We start from the raw sequence: 23,472 nt of genomic DNA, 5'->3' as shown, positions 1-23,472 counted from the left end.
TTAAGTGGTTCCTCATGGCCTGTAAATTGCATTCTATACTTCTTGGTTTGGCTTTTAAGTTTTCCATGAATTGATCCCACACTATGTAGCCAGGCCTATTTCAACTAGTGATTTGTTTACATTTGTTGTATTTTGCAAAATTTCCCAAACTGCCAACCCGAATATGCATGACTATTTTTCAGGTTTTTGTAAAGTTTAGTATTGTGCCTATAATCATTATGAAGACTTGGCTTGAATAAAACTGAAAAGGTATTTATTACGGCATGGAATAAATAAGGTACAATACGTGAGCTGATGGATGCAGAGTGTTTAACGTAGTGCATATCACACTATAAACACTGTATGTTAGCTGCTTTTTTTGTTTTGTTATTGCTACTGCTGCTAAATTGTGTTTTATTATTTGCTTTAAAAGTAGAGGATTGGCTCAAGTTAATTGTTTTAATTTCAGAATAACTGAAAGCATAAAATACTTTTCAGCTGGCAAAATCATTCTTAATTAACATGGTTTTGCTCCAAGGTGTTTTCTGTTTTTCCTGCAAGGTAATTCATCCATTTGCCTGCTGCAGTAGTTACGGATTTTTTTGTTTTTGTTTTTTTAAATACTTGATGTATTAAATGCTGCTACAAGTGACTGGGAAGGCTATTCAGTACACTGTCATCTAATTTTTGGTTTTTGCCTTTTCTCAGTTGGGAGCTGAAAGTGCTGACAGTATTGGTGCTGTGTTAAATAGCAAAGATGAGCAGAGAGAAATTGCTGAAACAAGAGAAACTTGCAGGTCAGTTGAATATTTTTTTAGTGACATGTTAATACTTGTGAAAGGATCACTGTTTTAATAAACAATAATCCTAGGTATGAAGTGTGTTGTTATAAGCATCAGCATACAGATTTAGGAAACATTGGTTTTTATTGTTAGTTCATGAATTACGAAATACTTATTATCTGAGTACAGTAAGTTTTCATTTATAAAGTAGTTAGAAAATGGAATGTTAGGCTAGGAATTAGCTTATATACCATATATAATTTTATTTAAAAAATCCTTATTAAAAAAAACACACTTTGCCCTAAAAGTGGTATTGATTTGATAGTTCATAAAGCATTTAGAATTTTTCAGTATTGTAGTTATCAATTTTTTTTAATTCGAGTATAATTACTTTACAATGTTGTGTTAGTTTCTGCTGTGCAGTGAAGTGAATCAGCTATATGTATACATATATCCCCTTCCTCTTGGACCTCCCTCCTACCCCCTCCTATCCCACCCATCTAGGTCATCACAGAGCACCAAGCTGAGCTCCCTGTGCTATACAGCAGGTTCCCACTAGCTATTTTACACATGGTAGTGAATATATGTCAGTCCTAATCTCCCAGTTCATCCCACCCTCCCCTTCCCTCTGCCCCATCTGTTCTCTACATCTTTGTCTCTATTCCTGCCCTGCAAATAGGTTCATCTGTACCATTTTCTAGATTTCACATATATGTGTTAATGTATGATATTTGTTTCTCTCTTTCTGACTTACTTCACTCTGTATGACAGACTCTAAGTTGATCCACATCTCTGCAAGTGACCCAATTTCGTTCCTTTTTATGGCTGAGTAATATTCCATTGTATACATGTACCACATCTTCTTTATCCATTTCTCTGTCGTTGGACATTTAGGTTCCTTCCATGTCCTGGTTATTGTAAATAGTGCTGTAATGAACATTGGGGTACATGTGTCTTTTTGGATTATGGTTTTCTCAGGGTATATGCCCACTAGTGAGATTGCTGGGTCATATGGTAGTTCTATTTTTAGTTTTTCAATGAATGTCCATACTGTTCTCCATAGTGGCTGTATCAAATTACATTCCTACCAACAGTGCCAGAGGGTTCCCTTTTCTCCACACCCTCTCCAGCATTTACTGTTCATAGGTTTTTTTGATGGTGACCTTTCTGACTGGTGTGAGGTGATACCTAATTGTCATTTTGATTTGTATTTCTCTAATAATTAGTGATGTTGAGCATCTTTTCATGTGCCTCTTGGCCACCTGTATGTCTTCTTTGGTGAAATGTCTATTTAGGTCTTCCACGCATTTTTCGATTGGGTTATCTGTTTTTTTGATATTGAGCTGCATGAGCTGTTTGTATATTTTGGAGATTAATCCTTTGTCAATTGCTTCGTTTGCAAATATTTTCTCCCATTCTGAGGGTTGTCTTTTCATCTTGTTTATGGTTGCCTTTGCTGTGCAAAAGCTTTTAAGTTTCATTAAGTCCCATTTGTTTGTTTTTATTTTTAGTACTCTAGGAGATGGGTCAAAAAAGATCTTGCTGTGATTTATGTCAAAGAGTGTTTTTCCCACATTTTCCTCTAAGAGTTTTATGGTGTCCAGTCTTACATTTAGGTCTTTAATCCATTTAGAGTTTATTTTTGTGTATGGTGTTAGGTAGTGTTCTGATTTCATTCTTTTACATGTAGCTGTCCAGTTTTCCCAGCACCACTTAGTGAAGAGGCTGACTTTTCTCCATTGCATATTCTTGCCTCCTTTATCAAAGATAGGGTGACCATAGGTGTGTGGGTTTATCTCTGGGCTTTATATCCTGTTCCACTGATGTATATTTCTTTTTTTGTGCCAGTACCATACTGTATTGATTACTGTAGCTTTGTAGTATAGTCTGAAGTTGGGAGCCTGGTTCCTCCAGCTCCGTTTTTCTTTCTCAAGGTTGCTTTGGCTATATGGCATCTATTTTGTTTCCATGTAAATTGTACAATTATTTGTTCTGAAAAATGGCTTTAGTGATTTGATAGGGATTGCATTGAATTTGTAGATTGCTTTGGGCAATATAGTCGTTTTCACAATATTGATTCTTCAGATCCAAGAACATGGTATATCTCTCCATCTGTTTGTGTCATATTTGATTTCTTTCATCAGTGTTTTATAGTTTTCTGAGTACAGGTCTTTTGCCTCATTAGGTAGGTTTATTCCTAGGTATTTTATTCTTTTTGTTGCATTGGTAAATGGGATTGTTTCCTTAATTTATTTTTCTTATCTTCTGTAGTGTATGGGAATGCAAGAGATTTCTGTGCATTAATTTTGTATCCGGTACCAAATTCATTGATTAGTAGTTTTCTGGTGGCATCTGTAGGATTTTTCTGTGTATATTATGTCATCTGCAAGCAGCAATGGTTTTACTTCTTTTCGAATTTGTATTCCTTTTTTTAAAAAAATATTTATTTATTTATTTATTTATCTTTCACTGTGTTGGGTCTTCGTTGCTGTGCACAGGCTTTCTCTAGCTGCAGTGAGCAGGGGCTACTCTTCATTGTGGTGTGTGGGCTCCTCATTGCGGTGGCTTCTCTTGTTGCGGAGCATGGGCTCTAGGCATGTGGGCTTCATTAGTTGTGGCCCGTGGGCTCTAGCGCGCAGGCTCAGTAGTTGTGGCGCACGGGCTTAGTTGCTCTGCGGCATGTGGGATCTTCCCGGCCCAGGGCTCGAACCCGTGTCCCCTGCATTGGCAAGTGGATTCTTAACCACTGTGCCACCAGGGAAGTCCCTCCAATTTGTATTCCTTTTATTTCTTTTCCTTTTGTGATTGCCGTGGCTAGGACTTCCAAAACTATGTTGAATAGTAGTGGTGAGAGTGGACATCCTTGTCTTGTTCCTGATCTTAGAGGAAATGCTTTCAGTTTTTCACCATTGAGAATGATGTTTGCTGTGGCTTTGTCATATATGTCCTTTATTATGTTGAGGTAGTTTCCCTCTATGCCCACTTTCTGGAGAGTTTTTATCATAAATGGGTGTTGAGTTTTGTCAAAAGCTTTTTCTGCATCTATTGAGATGATCATATGGTTTTTATTCTTTAATTTGTTGATATGGTGTATCACATTGATTGATTTGCATATATTGAAGAATCCTTGCATTCCTGGGATAAATCCCACTTGATCATGGTGTATGATCCTTTTAATAGAGTTTAATAGAGTTTGGGAGTGTTCCTCCCTCTGCAGTTTTTTGCAAGAGTCTGAGAAGGATAGGTGTTAGCTCTTCTCTAAATGTTTGATAGAATTCACCTGTGAAGCCATCTGTTCCTGGACTTGTTTGATGGAAGTTGTTTTTTTTTTTTTTTTGCGGTGCGCGGGCCTCTCACTGTTGTGGCCTCTCCCGTTGTGAGGCACAGGCTCTGGACGCGCAGGCTTAGCGGCCATGGCTCACGGGCCTAGCCGCTCCGTGGCATGTGGGATCTTTCCGGACCAGGGCACGAACCCGTGTCCCCTGCATTGGCAGGCGGACTCTCAACCACTGCGCCACCAGGGAAGCCCCTGATGGAAGATTGTTAATTACAGTTTTAATTTTATTACTTGTGATTGGTCTGTTTATATTTTCTGTTTCTTCCTGGTTCAGTCTGGGAATTTTTTACATTACTAAAAATTTGTCCATTTCTTCCAGGTTGTCCATTTTATTGGCATATGGTTGCTTGTAGTAGTCTCTCATGATCCTTTATAGAACATCAGTTTTGCTCAAGACACATTAGAATGATACATAATGTAGAACTTTCTTTTTGCCATTCATACCTTATAAAAGCTTAGTTTCTTATTTGTTTGCTTTCTCAAAAAAATACAGATTATTCATCAGGTTGTATTACTTTTAAGATTTATAAACTGGGTGAATAGATACTGTTTAGTCAGGAAAAATTTGCCTTGTTCTGTTTTTATAACCGGTTCTTTAATATTATTAGTGGGTACATTTATACATCTTGTATATATTTGTGAGTGATATTTCAGTTTTAAATTTCAGGGCTTCCTATGATACCTCTGCTCCAAATGCAAAACGTAAGTATCAGGATGAAGGAGAGACAGATGAAGACAAAATGGAAGAATATAAGGTAAGTAGAGAATGGGACAATTTTATGGTCAAGAAGAAAATAAGTCCTTACAATCTGTAGAGTCTTACCCAGGAAAACAAAATTTGACAGAAGCTGAATTTTGACAGAATACTGAATAATTGTTGGTAGTGTGTATGTAATTAGGTAATTTTAAGACATTTATATCAGTTTAACACAAGAGGTATGTGGATTAAATTAGGTGATGTATATAAAGCACTTAGCTTAATGCCTAGTAAGCACTAGGTGATAGCATTCTTAAATAAGAGTAAGGAGGTAGATGTATCAGAAACTTCGGGTAATTTGATCATATTTTGAGAGGCTACAATACTGTCTTCTTTGACTTGCATTATTCCATGTTAACAATATAGGGTAGTACAATTAAAATATTTTGAGAACTCATGGGCTAGACAGCAGTGTAGAACCATTGCTGACAGAGGCCCAAGGCAAAAACCCAGGTTCTCAACTTGTAATTACAATATGTAGTTGAAAAGAAAGAAAGTTAAGGACAAAATAACCTACCTCCATTTTTTCAAATTAATTGTCATACAACTATATTCAATAGAGAAGAGAATAAATAGTTTCAGTAAATCTTTAGATATAATTATCTAATTTCATAGATATTCTCTTGTGTATTGGTTGCATTTGATATATCCTCTTATATAACTTAACTATTTGTGATTATATTAGGTCAAACCATATACATACAGTTTCTGATATTTTAACATTTTTGACTTATAAAATAGTTTCATATGGTTTGATCTAGTAGAAATAAAATTGCCCTATTGGTGGTCATATCTTTCACGATTTGAGCTAAATTCTAATATTTAAGGTATTATATCAGAGATAAATAATCCTAGATAACTTAGTCAACAAAATTAGTAGTTATAGACAGTTATTACTGATGAGAATGAAAAAGAAATATTTATTTTATATATTATAAGCATAACTAGTTACAGCTAATGATGAGAAAGCAAAAACTTCAATTTGTTTTTAGATTCAAAAATTTTTTTTAATTTGTATTTTTATTTATTTACTTATGTATGTATGTATTTATTTGGCTGCATCGGGCCTTAGTTGTGGCATGTGGGCTCTTCATTGCCGCCCGTGGGCGGCTCTCTAGCTGTCGGATATGTGCGCGGGCTTACTTGCCCACGGCACGTGGGATCTTAGTTCCCCCACGGCATGTGGGATCTTAGTTCCTGGACCAGGGATCCAACCCGTGTCCCCTATATTGGAAGGCAGATTCTTAACCACTGGACCACCAGGGAAGTCCTGACTTCAATATTTGACTTTAACAGTAATTTGAAAACTTTATTGTGTCTTAGGGAAAGAAAATTTTTATATGAGTCTTAATACTCGAGATATCATAATATGTAAGATATTCCTCTTAAAATGTATACTTCCTTTTCCAAGGATGAATTAGAAATGCAACAGGAGGATGAGAATTTGCCATATGAAGAAGAGATTTACAAAGATTCTAGTACTTTTCTTAAGGTAAATAAATAATTTTCAGGTCATAACTTCACATTTCAGCTCTATGCCTGAAAAGATTTTAAATACTTATTTGTTTTCAAGATTTTTTCAGTTATTGAGGGATCATCATTATAAAATAAAGGTCATTTAAAATTATTCATGAAATATTCTTCTGATGCTTGTCCATTTAGGATGAGATAATGCTTTATTAATGTCTGTAGATACTGAATTGTAATACTGTTATTTTAATAGTGATGTTTTCTGTTTTTTTTAATGTCAGTTAACTTATATTTTGTATGGCCTCATAATAAAAAATAAAGTTCAGAGTTAGTGTATCTGCCCTCAGAGCGAATGCTATTAATTTAATTTTGACGTTTTCTTTAGGGAACACAGAGTTTAAATCCCCATAATGATTACTGCCAACATTTTGTAGACACCGGACATAGACCTCAAAATTTCATCAGAGATGTAGGTATGTCAGATTTGTTGGGAATATGCTATTGCTAGCTGTTGATTACATGCATGTAATTTACCCATTTTGTGGTTTATTTCTAACAAAATTTCTAAAGAATTTCTTTTAACATTTCTTGCAAGGCAGGCCTATTGGCAACAAATTCCCTCAATTTTTGTTTGCCGGAGAAAGTCTTTATTTTTCCTTTACTTTTGAAAGATTAATTTTGCAAAGTACAGAATTCTAGATTGGTGTTTTCTTTCTTTCAACACTTTAAGTATTTTACTTCACCCTGTTCTTGCTTGTTTCTGAGAAGTTGGATATAATTCTTAACTTTGTTCCTCAATAGGTTTGTTTTTTTTTTTTTTCTGGTTTCTTTCAGAATTTTTTCGTTAGCTTTGATTTTCTGTAGTTTGAAAATCATATGTGTAGGTTTAGCTGGGTTTTGTTTGCTTTGAGGTTTTTTTGCATTTATCCTCTTTGGTACTCTCTGAGCTTCCTGTGTCTGGGGTTTGATGTCTGACGTTATTTTGGGAAAATTCTCAGTCATTATTATTTCAAATATTTCTTCTGTTCCTCTTTCTGTTTTTTCTCCTTATATTTCCATTACACATTTTACCTTTTGTAGTTGTCCCACATTCCTTAGATAGTCTGGCTTTTTTTTTCCAATTTTTATTCTATTTACTTTTCAGTTTTTGAGGTTTCTATTGAGATATCGTCAAGCTCAGAAGCTTTTCTCAGCTGTGTCCAGTCTACCGATAAGCTTACCAAAGGCATTATCCCTACATTTTTAAAAACAGCTTGACAGAGATAATTCATGTACCATACAGTGCACCCAATTAAAGAATATAATTCAGTTTTTTAAGAATATCTATAGATTTGTGCAACCATTGCCACAATCTAATTTTAGAACTTTTTTAAAAAATTGAGGTATCGTCGATTTACAATATTATATAAGTTTTAGGTGTACCAATAGTGGTTTACAATTTTTAAAGATTATATTTCATTTATAGTTATTATAAAATATTGGCCGTATTTTCTCTGCTGTACAATATATCCTTGTAGCTTATTTATTATATGCATAGAAGTTTGTACTTCTTAATCCCCTCCCCCTATTTTGCTCTCCCCACTTCCCTCTCCCCCCTGGTAACCACTAGTTTGTTCTCTTTATCTGTGAGTCTGTTTCTTTTTTGTTATATTCACTAGTTTTATTTTTTAGAATCAACGTATAAGTGGTAATATACAGTATTTGTCTTTCTCTGTCTGACTTATTTCACTAAGCATAATACCCTCCAATCCATCCATGTTGTTGCAAAAGGCAGAATTTCACTTTTTTTTTATGGCTGAGTAATAAATGTTTGTGTGTGTGTGTGTGTGAGTACATACACCACATTGTGTGTGTGTGTGTGTGTGTGTGTATATATATATATATATATATGGCACATTGTCTTTATCCATTTACCTTTGCTGGACGCTTAGGTTGCTTCCATTTCTTGGCTATTGTAAATAATGCTGCTAAGAACACTGGGGTGTGTGTATCTTTTTGAATTAGTGTTTTCATTTTCTTCAGATATATACCCGGAAATGGAGTTGCTGGATCATGTGGTAGTTCTATTTTTAGTTTTTTTAAGAAACCTCTATACTGTTTTCCACAGTGACTACCGATTTATATGCCTACCAACAGTGTACAAGTCCCCTTTCTCCACATCCTTAGAACATTTTCATCTCCCCTAAAGAAATTTAGTCCTCATTAGCGGTCAGTTCCCATTCCTTCTCCCACAGTTGCCCCCCAGCCTTAAGTAATCATTAACTGACTGTTGTCTATCAATTTGCCTATTCTAGACATTGCATATAATTGGACTCATACAATATGTGATATTTTGTGATTGGGGTTTTTTCACTTAACATAATGTTTTCAGGGGCCATTGATGTTGCAGCATATTATCAGTACTTCATTTCTTTTTATTGCCAAATATTCCATTGTATGTACATAACACATTTCGTTTATCTATTCATTTGTGTTGTTTCCACTTTTTGATTGTTATAAACTCTGCTGCTGTGAACATTCATGTAAAGTTTTTGTGTGAATGTATGCTTTCATTTCTCTTCGGTATATACCTGGGAGTGGAATTGCTGTGTCATGTGGTAACTATGTTTAACTTTTTGAGGAACTGCCCAAATGTTTTTCAGAGCAGCTGTACCATTTACATTCCTACCAACAATATGTGAGATTTCCAGTTTCTTACCACCCTTGACATTTTATTATCTGTCTTTTTAATTATAGCCCTCCTAGTGGTATGAAGTAGTATTTCATTGTGGTTTTGATCTGCATTTCCCTAGTGACTAATGATATTAAGAATCTTTTTCTATGCTTATTTTTGCACTTACTTAAATACCTACTTTAGAGAGATGTCTAAACTCTGCTTATTTTTTAATTGGTAATTTGTCTTTTTATTATTACATTGTAAGAGTTCTTTATATATTCTCAGTACAAGTCCCTTATCAGGTATATGATTTGCAAATATTGTCTCCCATTCTGTGGGTTGTCTTTCTTTTGGCCACACTGTGGCTTGCAGGATCTTAGTTCCCTGACCAGGGATTGAACCCACGCCCTTGGCAGTGAGAGCGCAGAGTTCTAACCACCGGACCGCCAGGGAATTCCTGTCTTTTCACTTTCTTGTTGGTACCATTTACAACACAAAAATTTTAATTTTGATGTAATCCAATTTATTTTCTCCTTTCTTGTTTGTAAGCAACATGTAGAAACTGATTTTAATGTTTTCACAGGCAAAATTTAGATGTAGCACAAAAAGTTATGATAATGGTAAGTGAAATAGGCCAGTCACAGGATGACAAATATGCATGCACTTACAGAGGTATCTAAAATAGTATGTGTATATAAACACATAACTTTTATGAGGTACCTGGAGTAGTCAATCTCATAGAAGCAGAGAATGCAGGAGTGATTGTCGGGCTAGAGAGACAGGAAAATGGGGAGTTGTTGTTCAATTGGTATAAAATTTCAGTTATGCAAGATAAATTTTTTCTGTAGATTTGCTGTATAGCAAATTGTAGTCAGCAATACTGTTGACTATAGTCAGCAATACTTAAAAAAATTTAAGAGGGTAGATTTCATCTTACTTAAGTGTTCTTACCACACACACATACACACACACGCACACACACTAAAACCAGAGGAACACAAAGAAACTTTTGGAGATTATTGATATGTCTTACCTTGATTGTGGTGATGGTTTCACAGGTGCATGCATATGTTCAAACTCATCGAATTGCATACATTAAATACAGGTTTAATATATAAGGTTTTCATTTATCAATTATACTTCAAAAAGCTGTTTTTCTCCTCAAAGTTGTGATAAGTTATATTGATATAACCAAATTTCATTATCAGACTTTCTGCTTTTAAGATACTTATTTCTCCAAGGCAAAGAAAATGTACTTAGGAAACTATTACGGATTGAGAAAAAGGTGTACCTCTTCTGTAGATGATTGAGAGCTGACTCTATTGTGATTGAAACCTGACTGTACTAAAATCTTCAAACTTGTTTCATTTGAAATTTGATATGTAACCACTGATTGAGGAGGCTTTACAAAATCTTTCACTTTTTTACTCTTTGATATTAAAGTTATTAAAATGTACTTCTGGTTTTCAACTTAAGATGTTTATATAATTTATATTGTTATGAATATGCTTCTTGTAGGGGAGAAAGAAAAAAACAAAATAAAAACTTTTAGGAATCTTTGATATTCAAAGCCCTACTTACTCCTACAGTTGTTTAAACAGTTATTATGTTGTTTTATCTAAAATCTCTTCTGAGGCTCAGAGATTTAAATATTTTTGAGGACATGGGAACAAGTCTCCTGTTTTTAACCTTTATGGAACTTGGAGATGTTTTTCAACGTCCTAAGCTTGAAAATGTGTCTGAGGATTTGGTTTATAATAATGTGGAGTGAGATCCTTAAAACTATAAATATTGATATAGGAAATATTCTTAGAGAAAGTGACTTATTTTGGAATTGGTAGTACAATTTTGATAAGTAATCAGAGTGAATGAGGTGTGAGCTAATGACTGTTAGGGACTCATTATCTTTTTAACTAGATTTGTTCTGGGATTGTGTCCATAAAGTGTAGCCACTTAATTTAAGACCATCAGTAGTAAAGAAAAGAAATCCTCATTTTCTGTGCTTTGGATAACTGTCTAAGAAACTAAGTAAAAATTTTAACAATCACTAGATTCTTTGGGAGGAAGACTTTTTTTAGTAAAAAGAAAATGAAAAAAGCATGATTGAAAGAAAAAATTTTCTTTTCCTGAGAACAGAATGGCTAAATTTGATGCTATAAGCAGGTTAGTTAATCTAATAAATTTGAGAAATTAAATGGTTAATTGACTTGATCTGGGCTTTAGAACATCTGGGAGTTTGCCTGCATGTGGGATTAAGGTCATTAGGTATATAAAATGTATATATGAATTGTTTAAAAGTTCTCAGACTTTTTTAAAAGGATGTGAGGATGAAGAGGTGGTTGTATATTGTTTTGTTCTGAGCAGGCTCATCACGTTTGAATGCATTGATACTCATTTGTATTGAAATTTGGAATTTACTATGTTTCCTCTTCAGGTTTGGCTGACAGATTTGAAGAATACCCTAAACTGAGGGAGCTCATCAGGCTGAAGGATGAGTTAATAGCTAAATCTAACACTCCTCCTATGTAAGTGGGGTTTTTTGTTCCCAACTCAGGCTTAAAATATTAGTCTTTTTATCATGTAACCCCTTTTCTGTTTGAAAAAAATTCACCATCTTTGTAAGGTTAACACACTCTCTTTCTTCTGTATAGTAAAATATATTAGTTTGAAACTCCAGTGCTGAGTACACAGTAGGTTCTCATTTAATTTATTTTCAGTTTTCTAGATAATTTACTTTAAATTACTAATTTAAATTTTTTTCTTAGAAAATCATATTTGTTGTATTCCTGATTATCTTAAAATGTTTTTAAATGACTTTTTTTCTCAAAAATTATTTATTGAAGAAAGTTAGAAAACTTAGAGAGGGAAAGTAAGAAAATGAAAGTTAATTATAACTCAGCAACCAGAGATGCTATTAACATTTTGGAATACAAAAATTCATTTTAACCTTTGCTAAACAGACTGTTTCCCTAAAAAAATGTGTTTAAGGTCTTTGAAATTGGAGACTCTCTTTATTCCACATTTAGCTTACTTTGAACGTTTTGTACATTTAACAGTTTGCTAAAATGTATACTGTTAATGATTAGAAGAACCACGAAGAAGTCTGAGTTTGTGGCAAAAATTTTAGCAGACTAATATTCATCCTATTTAAAAATACTCTTACATTTAAAGTATTTTATATTTATATTTAAAATACTTTCATACTATGTGGAAATAACCATTAAGTAAAGGCTAGTAGTAATTTATACTAAGTATCTAGAAAAGACTGTTAAACAATATTACTAAGGCACAAACTAAAGAAAGAAAATTATGTCCATTTTTAGAAACTTTTTTAGAGGGAGAAATTTAAAACTTACTAACAAATAGTTTTTCTAACTTAACAATTGTGGAGAAAGTAATATGGTATTCTTTGGAATATTAAGATGATAATGGAAAGGGGCTCAGACACTCATCTGAGTATGGATTTTCAATATAAGAAATGAGAGAAGTTTGTATTTTGGATGTTCGTGTGGGACTGTGATTTTACTTTGTAGTGTGAGTGTATCCATGTCCTTGGGAAGAGCACTGGTAGATGGTTTACTGTCTGTACTGAGGAAGGATACTCCTCCATAAAAAGGTATTCAGCAATTAGCTCATGGTGACTTTGTAAATAGTGTTTAGGAAACATTTAAGAAGTTTCTTTCATTACCATCTATAAAGTATTTGAAAATCTCTTACATTTTATGCTTTAATCAAATAGGTACTTACAAGCAGATATAGAAGCCTTTGACATCAGAGAACTAACACCCAAATTTGATGTGATTCTTCTTGAACCCCCTTTAGAAGAATATTACAGAGAGACTGGCATCACTGCTAATGAGAAATGCTGGACTTGGGATGATGTATGATCAAACTTTTACATTGTAACGAATTATTTATTTTTCAAATAAATATATGTCTGATCAGAAAGTAATATTATAAATATCCCTACTTTTTTAGGAATTGTAAATATAGATTTATAGTATATATTATGGCTGAAGGTCTAAGGTACATTAACAAATATTATAATATCTTTAGTCTGATTTGTCTTTTTGAGGCAGAAGTTGAACAGGTAGTGAGTAAATCGTCTATGGAAGACTCACAATTCCAGTCTTAGAGTCCTTGGATATATAGCTAGAAGTAAGTCTAAAAACAGATTGAATGGTTGATAACATTCCATATTTGGTTAGTTTTAGTAAACAGAGTATACGTACACACACACACACATATGAACATAATTTCTGCTTTTTAAAGAACTTACAGTATAATAGATTTAAGGGACATATGTATTATATAATTGTGATATAATTTAGTATTATATAATTGTGATAATGTTATATTTTCCTGAATAAAATTGAACAAGCTGATAGCTTCAGTTAGTTACATAAAGTAACCTGTTTTTACTGATCAATAACAAAAATAACAAATATTTATTGAGCACCACTTTGTACTAGGCAACTAGGTACTGGAGATTGGAAGATGAATAAGACTTAGTATTTGGCCTTAAGGGGCACACAGTTTAATGGGATAAAATAAACAACGACCTAAACAGATAATTGCATTATCATATTGTTAGTTCAATAATAGAGGACTGCATAAGGTGGTCTGAGAAAAACTGACCAAGCTGAGGAAGCCGGGGGGACATAAACAGAGGAGATGACACATGAACAGTATGTATGGATAGATTAGCTGGAATTGACCAGCTGAAGAAAAGGGTGGATTAGAGATTCCAAGCAGAAGGAACAGCAAGAGCAGAAGGGGTGGAGGCAAAGAGATGGGTGAGGGAGGTCTGTATGTAGGTTGATGTTGGAACACAGATTGGGACTGTCTTGAGATGCTGTGTCTTCTTAGAAACTTAGCTTAATGCCTAAAGGCATTAAGGAATCTTTGAAGGGCTTTAACCAGTTTAGTAAAATGGTCAGATTAGTGTGTAGAGGAGGATGGACTAGAGAAATTGAAGTCTGGAGAGGGGAGAGCAGGTAGAAGACCATTGCAGTAGTCTAGTTAGGAGATGAAGGGACCCTGATTTAGGGTGATGGTAATAAGAATAGAAAGGAGATGATAAATTCAGTAATGTTTTGTAGATACTTCTGGTGAGATCTAGTGATTGGGAAGAGGGGAAGAGTTAAAGGATGACTCAGGAGTTTGAGTCTTGGGATAAATGGGTTGAGTTATCACCAGCTGAGAGAGTCAATTTAAGAAGAGTAGCAGGATTAGAGCGATTAGATTTTACTGAATGTGTTGATTTAGAGGTGTATGTGAGACATTCACGTAGAGGTTGTAATAAGAGTATGAAACTTAAAAGACAGATCTGATATCTCAAAATACAGATTTTAAAGGGTTAGCACATTAAACCTATGAGAATAAATGAATTTGTCTCGAGATAGTGTCTCAGTTAAGATACAGTGTGGATTTACTGTAAATCCTCAGGAAACTTACATTTAAGAGGCACATTATAAAAGAGATGTGAAAAGAATGGGTCAAAGATGAATGAGGTGAACCAAGAGAGTATGAATGTCACGGAAACCAACGGAATAGGGAATTTCGAGGAGGAGAGTGTGATCAGGAGCACTGAACACAGAAGAGAGGTAGGGAAGGGAAAGGACTGAAATTCTAGACTGGTGTTTCATAGAAAACTGCTTTGAATGCTTGCACATCTTCTGAGTTAATAATTATTAACTATTGTTAATATTACTTACTTTTCAAGATGTAATAACTTCAGTTTTTCTTCCTTGAAGCTTTTCCTTTCAGCTTCAGTACCTCTGGCAATTTTATTTATTTTATTTTACTTTACAAAAGTTTTTCCTCTCCTCTGATAAGTGTAATCTGTGTTTGTTGTTGAAACAGAAAAGTATACAGTATATAGTATCCCCAAAACTTAAGGTTAAAGATGTAATGCTCTTGATATTGCTGAGAAGTTCTCCAGATAGGTTGCACAAATTTACATTCCTTCTAGTAGTGTTTAAGAAATGTCTATCTCACTATATCCTCATCAAAATTGATTAATAATGTAAAACAAACTTCGTCAATTTAGTCAAAAGAAAATTGAAAAATTAATCTTATTATGTCTGATTAGTGGTTAGGTTGAACTTTATTTTCTCTAGCCAGTCTCTAAGGTTTGGTCAGTGAAGGTACAGGAGCTTCAATTACATCTGATAAACTAACAGAGTTTTTGAAATAAAGGAATTCCATTTTATATGCATATTGAAAAGTTTTGTCTGGCCCCAGAGCCCTAAGCTCTTAACGTTTATGTGATAATACCTTAAAGAAAGTGCCAGTAGCTAATATAAATAAAGTATAAATAAGAAAAGCATTCAGCTTTCACAGGTATTCTTTTTCACATTAGAGAGTCAGTAGAGGCCAGTGTGTTTTGTTTAAGAATTAAAGCATTTTCGGGCTTCCCTGGTGGCGCAGTGGTTGAGAGTCTGCCTGCCGATGCAGAGGACACGGGTTCGTGCCCCGGTCCGGGAGGATCCCACATGCTGCGGAGCGGCTGGGCCCGTGAGCTATGGCCGCTGAGCCTGAGCGTCCAGAGCCTGTGCTCCGCAATGGGAGAGGCCACAACAGTGAGAGGCCCGCGTACCGCAAAAACAAAACAAAACAAAAGAATATAAGCACTTACTTAAAATACCAGCATTTAGCATTTATAATTGTAATGTCAAGAGAGTAATTTGCTTAATATTCTTCACTGATGTGTGCCATCACTTATCTTTAGCTATACCATGTATAGACGTTTGTAGGAATATATGTGTGTGTGTATTACATATTTAATTCATATTCCTTTGAGAATATTAGATGAGATATATCAAGACTTAAAATCGGAAGTGTAAAACTGAATAGGTTTATGCCTATTGTAATTTTTTTTCCATTACTACTGTCAAATAATGTATTTTTACCTAGATAAATTACAGATGATGTGGTTATGATCCACTCATGTAGAAGTTAAGATTTTCTTAATACATGAAACTAAAAAATATTTGCTTGAACCGTTGTCTCTGGAACTTCTTAACTGTGACAGGAAGCTAAAAGAAAAGGAATACCATATAAAATGGTTGCTTCTGTAGTCATTTATACAAGTATAAGGTATTTCCCCAATTTAGAGATTTAATTATTGCAGAACTTTTTTTTAAATTGACACACTTAACAAATACAAAGCAATTATAGTCTATTGTTTGTGACATTTCAGACTTAGTCATTATACTGAAATGTGTATATTGATTTATTTTGTTTAGAACTGTTCTACTGGAAACAAAGTCCTCCCCCAAACATTTGTGGTTATGTTTTAATTTTGCCCCTATCTTTAGGGTAATTTAATCCCTTTTCAGTTTCTTTTTCTGTTAATGGTAACAGGTTGCTCTCAAGCCATAACTTATAAAATTCTGTATTTCTATAAATATGGTTTCCTGTAAACTCTTTCCATATAAAATCAAGTGTATGTATGTGCATGTGCGCATCTGCGTGTTGTTGTCTTAATAGGGAATAAAAAACCAGAAGAACAAGTTTTAAGGATAAAATTTATTTTCCATTGTATTTTCTAATGAAAATTAGTACATTTAAAGAACACATTTACTGTAAGTCCTGATAAGTCTCAATGGTTGTTCTTTTGGATTTAGGATGAATGGGAAATAAAATGCTTCTATGCAATATTGGTTTGGTTTCTTACAGATCATGAAGTTAGAAATTGATGAGATTGCAGCACCTCGATCATTTATTTTTCTCTGGTGTGGTTCTGGGGAGGGATTGGACCTTGGAAGAGTGGTAAGATGGTGTTTTTTTAAGTGGTTTTTTAAATTCGTAAGAAAAAAATAACATAGTATGTTGCATAAGAAGTTTAAAGATTAATGTTATTTTTTCCTCTGTTTCTTGAACAGTACTAAAATATTCAGAAGAAAAAATGTTTAAAAAAGAATGTGCAGGGCTTCCCTGGTGGCGCAGTGGTTGAGAGTCTGCCTGCCGATGCAGGGGACGCGGGTTCGTGCCCCGGTCCGGGAAGATCCCACATGCCGTGGAGCGGCTGGGCCCGTGAGCCATGGCCGCTGAGCCTGCGCGTCCGGAGCCTGTGCTCCGCAACGGGAGAGGCCACAGCAGTGAGAGGCCCGCGTACCGCAAAAAAAAAAAAAAGAATGTGCAAAAGGCAGTATCCCTTAGTTAACTAACATTAGGGGTGAATAAATCAAAATACGATTTATTACAGCTGCAGGAAGAGAACAGTTCAGAGATTTGAAACTGAATTGCAGCTCAAAAGCAAGCTGCTTAGTGTCATTTACTGTTCATTATTAGTAGTTAAAAAGTATTCTTCTAAATAGCATTAACTCCTGAATTCTAAGTGAACACCAAATCAAATTGGAAAAATAACACAGCATCTGGAGCATATAGTTTGAATAAATTCATGAGAGTGAGAAGTTATAACATCTTAATTTAAGTACCTTATATTTATTGTATTTCAGAACTTTTTTTGGTTTTTTGATTGGAGTATTTTGGATTTCTAAATGGAAACAAAATAATAAAGCTTTTTTATAATGGAATCATTGCGGCTAGTTCTGGTCTCAGTTCTGATGTCCAACAGTGAAACTTTGGGTAAAGAGATATTTACTCTTGTGTGTTTCAGTTACCTCACTTGTTATTGGATAATACTTTCCATTTTTAGGAAATATTACTTGATCTACTGCCTATGATCTCATTTAAATCCTGGTAATTTTAGGATGTGTCCATTTGACAGGTGAAGAATTTAAGTAGGATTATATTGAGATAAATTGGTTCTCAAATCCTGAAATTCTGCAACTGCTTTTGTATTCTTTGTATAAATAGCAAGTTTGAGACTTGGATAACATCATTGCTTCTGTCATTTGTTAAATCCATGGTAAGACTATAACTGTATATAGGGTATCTATTTTATTGCTGGCACCTCCCTAAGATGCTATAGAAAATCTAAGAAAATAGAGACATACTGTATGTTTTTATAGGTGTATTGGTATTTACCTTTTTTAGCTCTGATGTCTGGCTTTGGGCTTTTCTCCCACCCCCCAAATTAGGTTGAAATTGATAAGGAGGTTTTATCTTATTTATGCAGCAATTTATCATATTGGTGAAAGCAGATTTTGGCTTCAAATGATTACAAAAATAATTCAGCATGATAAATACTCATGAGCTTGTGCTAAGTTGATTAGGGCATGTTGGATTTAGGCCCTTGTGATATTTAATGCAGTGCGAAATAAATACTTGGCAACAGGAACAGATACTGATCTTGATTTTTGAGATTTTAAATTAAAAATCTAAGTTTCATTTTGTGGTGTATCTCAGTTTATACAATAAGAGCATTCCTGAAAAGTGTGTATATTGTTCCACTACATCTCTATTTGGACTTGATCATAGTACCAACAATATTGTACTGCACAATTTACTTATTTCCCCCTACTTTGCTCTTAATCAACTAGGGGTAAGGACTATATCTTATTCATGTTTTTTTTCCCAGCAGCTAGTCAACACCTACATATGGTGGGCCTCAAAATGCCACTCTGAGTACTCACTTAGCTAGTATTTGTTATATGTTCATATATAACAGATTCTAGGACACTAAGGTTCAAATGTCTCTATTGTCTAGATTACATAAAGATGAAAGTAAAGTTTTACTCAATAAAGAAATATAAGAACCATTTTAAGTCTTTAAATTTTTTTTGCGGTATGTGGGCCTCTCACTGTTGTGGCCTCTCCCGTTGCGGAGCACAAGCTCCGGACGCACAAGCTCAGCAGCATGGCTCACGGGCCCAGCCGCTCCGCGGCATGTGGGATCTTCCCGGACCAGGGCATGAACCCGTGTCCCCTGCATTGGCAGGCGGACTCTCAACCACTGCGCCACCAGGGAAGCCCAAGTCTTTGAATTTTTGAGGTTTAGTATTAAATCATAAAAATAACATAAGACTCTCACTTGGAAAGAAGTTATCAGAACATTTTCAACAGTTTTTAGCTTTGTCAGAGGATAGGAAGTTGAGGTGGAAGGAACAAAATTATCTTTTTTTTTTCTGATTTTAAGACATTTTATTTCAAAATAACTTCAGTCTTACAGAAAAGTTCTAAAAATTATGCAACAATCCGCATTTACCATTCACCCAGAAGCTCAAATGTTCACATTTACTTTTTTATTCTCCTCTCCCCCTCACTCTCTCTTTTACTCTTTTTCATTCTTTCCCTTTTCCCTCCCCCATTTCAGAGTTATTCTAGACATAATGTCCCTTTCCCTCTAAGTGCTTCAGTTATATTTCTGAAAGATAAGGTCATTTTCTTATATAATAATAGTACAATTATTAGCATCATAAAATTAACACTGTTTTGATACTATTCTCAATAAGACAATTTTTGCAGTTGTCCCACTTACAACATCTATATAGTATAAATATTTTTTTTCTGGTCTTAGGATCACTCAGTGTCATCAGTTTTCATGTCTCTTCAATCTTCTTTTATCTGGAAGACTTTCTTAGTTTTTCTTATCTTTCATGACCTTAACATTTTGAAGAGTGTGGCCCATTTATTCAAAATTATCTTTTGAATTATTTTCTGATTAGAGACTGAGTTTTCTTATGATTTAAAACTTTCTACTGATGACAGTAGAAGATAGTATTAAAGAATCAGTATTATGTAATCCTTTCTATGTTTTGATATCAACTGTGTATTAATATTCAGAAGGTATATGTGTATTCTGTATAATGGCTGTATATTTAAAGACTAGTATTTCTTTATTTCTGCACAAAGACAAAATTACTGTGACACCTTGGAATTTAATGTCTCAAACCTCTAGGAAGTTTTTAATGCTGGTTGGTTATTTTAAGTATTGTTTATTTCTTTTAGCTAAGGATTTTTTAAAAAATTCTTTCATTTCTAGTGTTTACGCAAGTGGGGTTACAGAAGATGTGAAGATATTTGTTGGATTAAAACCAATAAAAACAATCCTGGGAAGACTAAGACTTTAGATCCAAAGGCTGTCTTCCAGAGAACAAAGGTATTGCCTTTACTGTTTTGTTTTCTTTATTTTCATTATTTTCTCAAGCTTTTCCAGATGACTGTGTACTGTTTAATTAATTTTGGTGGAAAGGTCTTTCTCTTTGACTTGTATAGATGGCATTGAGCATTAAAGTAATACATCCAAGTTAATTTAAAAATATTTTATTCACTCAGATCAACCTATACTGAGCTGGAGAAGATATTCCTGTATATCCTAAACTGCTGTAATTCTAAGTCAGATATGGGCTTTTAGTACTTCTGACCCCGAGCTTTTTTTCCTTTCTCTATGCTCAGAAAAAAGAAATGGCAGCAAGACTCATAGCTGGCCAGCTTAGATGAATATTTCTTTCCCCTTCCTTTCTTTTTTTACATAAGAACCTGAACAAGAACCACTGAGAACCTCTGCTTCAGAGGACTGCCCAGCTAGTTATAAGGGTTTAACAGTTTGTCCTCCAGTCTTTCACTCTGCAGGGACCCTCTGGTGGAGGGTACTTTTTAAGTCTTTCTTGGACTAGGAATTCTGTTTGAAGGGAATCTAAGCCATCCTTGCTATTATTGGTTCATGGAGTCAAGTGAGATTAAATTTATTTAAACCATACTCTGTCATCCAGATTAAATAGAGGTCAAAAAACAACAAAAAAGGAAATCGTTTGATTTTCACATTTACTTATGTTGAGTATTTATAAGTCTGTATCCATGCTTGAAGTCCTCTCCATATGAAAAGCCTTATACCTTATATATAGTTTTGATCTTGGATCATGTGAGGCCCAGTATAACATCATTTTAAGATTCCAAGGTCAAGTGCCATGCCCATAACAGCTGAAGACAAGTTATTATCAAGGGTTGCAGAGGAAAAGATTCTACTACGGTTGTTGACTCAATTCTAAAATGTCATGGCCCCAAGTTTAATACTCTAATGTCTAGTTTCCCTGGCAGTCTTCTCAGATCCAGAGATCCAGGTTTTTCCTTTTGTGTTTTTGCCCATAGACCTGTATCCCAAAGAGTCAGAGAAATGAGGATTGTTTTGGAACTGAGGAACGTCAGAAATGTAAAATGTTGTGAAATATGACTGTTGATGAAAAGAGATTAATTGTTCTGCTCTTATTGTTATTTAGGAACACTGCCTTATGGGGATCAAAGGAACTGTTAAGCGTAGCACAGACGGGGACTTCATTCATGCTAATGTTGACATTGACTTGATTATCACAGAAGAACCTGAAATTGGCAATATAGAAAAGCCTGTAGAAATTTTTCATATAATTGAACATTTTTGTCTTGGTAGAAGACGCCTTCATTTATTTGGAAGAGATAGTACAATTCGACCAGGTAAGACCTCAGGAGGAAAAAAAAACTTTGATAGTTCCTTGGGATATAGATGTTAAGAAAGATCACACAGTGTTATGTAAAATAAAATTCTTATATGTTTGATCCCTCTTCTTGCTATACTTCAAATATGCTAAGCTCAGTCTTGTCTCAGTACTCTTCCATGGACCTCTCTCCTATCATTCAAATACCTGATGGACCTTTTCTCACAACCCTGTCTAAATTAGCCAACTTGCCACTCCACTCCCTTCCTCCCACTGCTCTCCTTCCTTTCAATCTATTTTCTTTTTCTTCAATCTATTTTCTTTTTCTTCATAGCACTTATCGTTATCTGAATTATAGATACATTTGGGCATATGTTTATAGTCAGTCTCTTTAGTGTGCAGTCTCATAGAAAGCGGAGATTGTCTTATTCTCTTCTCTCTACCCAGCATTCAGGTTATTGAGTAAATATTGTGTTGAGTGAAGAAATGCATAAAGGACATGTGGTCCTGTCCAAAACGTCTGTAAGATATTTGGTCCACACCAAAATGTCCTTGATATATGGCCCTGTCCAAAACCATTTGGCATGGACCAAATGTGCTCATGGATGTCTTGGATAGGACTAAATTTCAAGTATCTTTTGGCATGAACCAAATGTCTTACTGACTTTTTGGACAGGACTAAATGTCTGCTAATAAAATGATCCTGCAGAAAATAACCATACCTTTTTGAAATACAGATCTTGGCTTTATTAGAAATGAAAGTACCTGGCTTCTTTCCTTAAATGTATCATGATGTTGTTTCATCAAAATTTTAACACTTTACTAAATCGATATAATGTGAATTTACTATTTTGAAAAAAAAATGAGTAGAAAATAATAATCTTATGGACCAGGATTTTCTTTTATAGAGGGCACAGCTTTTGTTTACAAAGTATTGTTGAAATAATAGTGCATTCTGTTTCTTTTACTTCTCAGAAAATATAGAAGTAACTTTTAAGAACATTGCATCACTTCAGTCACAATGTATAAAATCAACCTGTTTGGCCTTACCATGCTAGAAATGCTGTTTAAAGCTGAAAGGAAAAAAACTGAAATGAGCCAGGATCTTATTTCTTAAACAGTCTACATTTTATAAAAAGTAAAAATTGAAGAAGTTAACAGTGGAATAATTGGCCTTAAAAGTACCTAAGAATTTAGAAGAAACTCTGATGTTCATTCTAAAAAAAAAGTAATCCTTAAAGTTGCCTTATGTATGTATGATGTAATCCATCACTCCTCTACCCCCTCCTCAGCCCCGTCAGCTATTTCTTTGTGAGTGTGCGCTGGCGAACACGGTATCTCAAAAATATTTCAGTTGTAGGGCTTCCCTGGTGGCGCAGTGGTTGAGGGTCCGCCTGCTGATGCAGGGGAGACGGGTTTGTGCCCCGGTCCGGGAGGATCCCACATGCCGCGGAGTGGCTAGGTCCGTGAGCCATGGCCGCTGCGCCTGCGCGTCCGGAGCCTGTGCTCCGCAACGGGAGAGGCCACAACAGTGAGAGGCCTGCGTACCACAAAAAATATATATATATATTTCAGTTGTGGAAACTGATGGCCTTAAATTTCATAAAATTGTGTAAAATGATAAAGAGAAAAGTAAAAAACTACATTCTCTTTACAAAGAAATATTTTGCATGTGAAATGTTTACTCTGGGGCTTGGCTTTAGAGAAAATGTTTCCTATATTTAAAAGTAAATTTTTGCTCCTGGCAGGTTGTTATTCAGTATTATGTTGCTTAAATTATCATTTTGTCATTGCTTTTTGGATTAATATTGTCAAATAACATATACCATAAGATTTCACTTGTTTGTAATTTGTTAAGATTTGCTTTTGACCCAATTTAGATAAATAATTGAAGTCTGATTGAAAACAATGTAACAATATATTGTTTTTTTGATTGGTTGTATTTATTGTTGCTGTTTATATCAGCCATGTCTTTACTGATTTTTTTTTTAAACTACTTACTCTATGAGAAAGGTATGTTAAAATCTATTAGGATTATGGGTTTGTGGTTTTGTTTAGTTGTTAGTTTATATCTGAGATTCTGTTGTTAGGTGTATCTAAAAGGTAAAAATTTTTATGCCTTCCTAGTAGATTGACCCTCTTAGTATTATAAAATGTCCTTCTTTATCCAG

General features: G+C 34.5%; 1 protein-coding gene across 6 annotated transcripts in view; it reads left to right on the top strand.

The window, feature by feature from the left end:
* Positions 1-23,472, top strand: part of METTL14 (methyltransferase 14, N6-adenosine-methyltransferase non-catalytic subunit) — a 68,927-nt gene that overhangs the window by 3,880 nt on the left and 41,575 nt on the right. For 5 of the 6 annotated variants that reach the window (XR_014291523.1, XR_014291524.1, XR_014291525.1 and 2 more), the window contains exons 2-10: positions 688-776; positions 4,766-4,853; positions 6,267-6,347; positions 6,711-6,798; positions 11,416-11,506; positions 12,721-12,862; positions 16,665-16,757; positions 19,876-19,992; positions 21,110-21,320. Coding sequence is in view for 2 of the 6 variants with exons in the window: in XM_082600431.1 (XP_082456557.1) it covers positions 688-776; positions 4,766-4,853; positions 6,267-6,347; positions 6,711-6,798; positions 11,416-11,506; positions 12,721-12,862; positions 16,665-16,757; positions 19,876-19,992; positions 21,110-21,320 (1,000 nt within the window). In the remaining 4 variants the exon portion in view is untranslated. The remainder of the gene's footprint in view (positions 1-687; positions 777-4,765; positions 4,854-6,266; positions 6,348-6,710; positions 6,799-11,415; positions 11,507-12,720; positions 12,863-16,664; positions 16,758-19,875; positions 19,993-21,109; positions 21,321-23,472) is intronic. The other variant, XM_082600432.1, reaches the window with a different exon arrangement.

The sequence above is a fragment of the Mesoplodon mirus genome (genome assembly GCF_964341445.2).
Source record: "Mesoplodon mirus genome assembly, chromosome: 2".
NCBI classification, from domain to species: domain Eukaryota; kingdom Metazoa; phylum Chordata; class Mammalia; order Artiodactyla; family Ziphiidae; genus Mesoplodon; species Mesoplodon mirus.
This window is presented reverse-complemented; position numbering and strand designations above follow the sequence as displayed.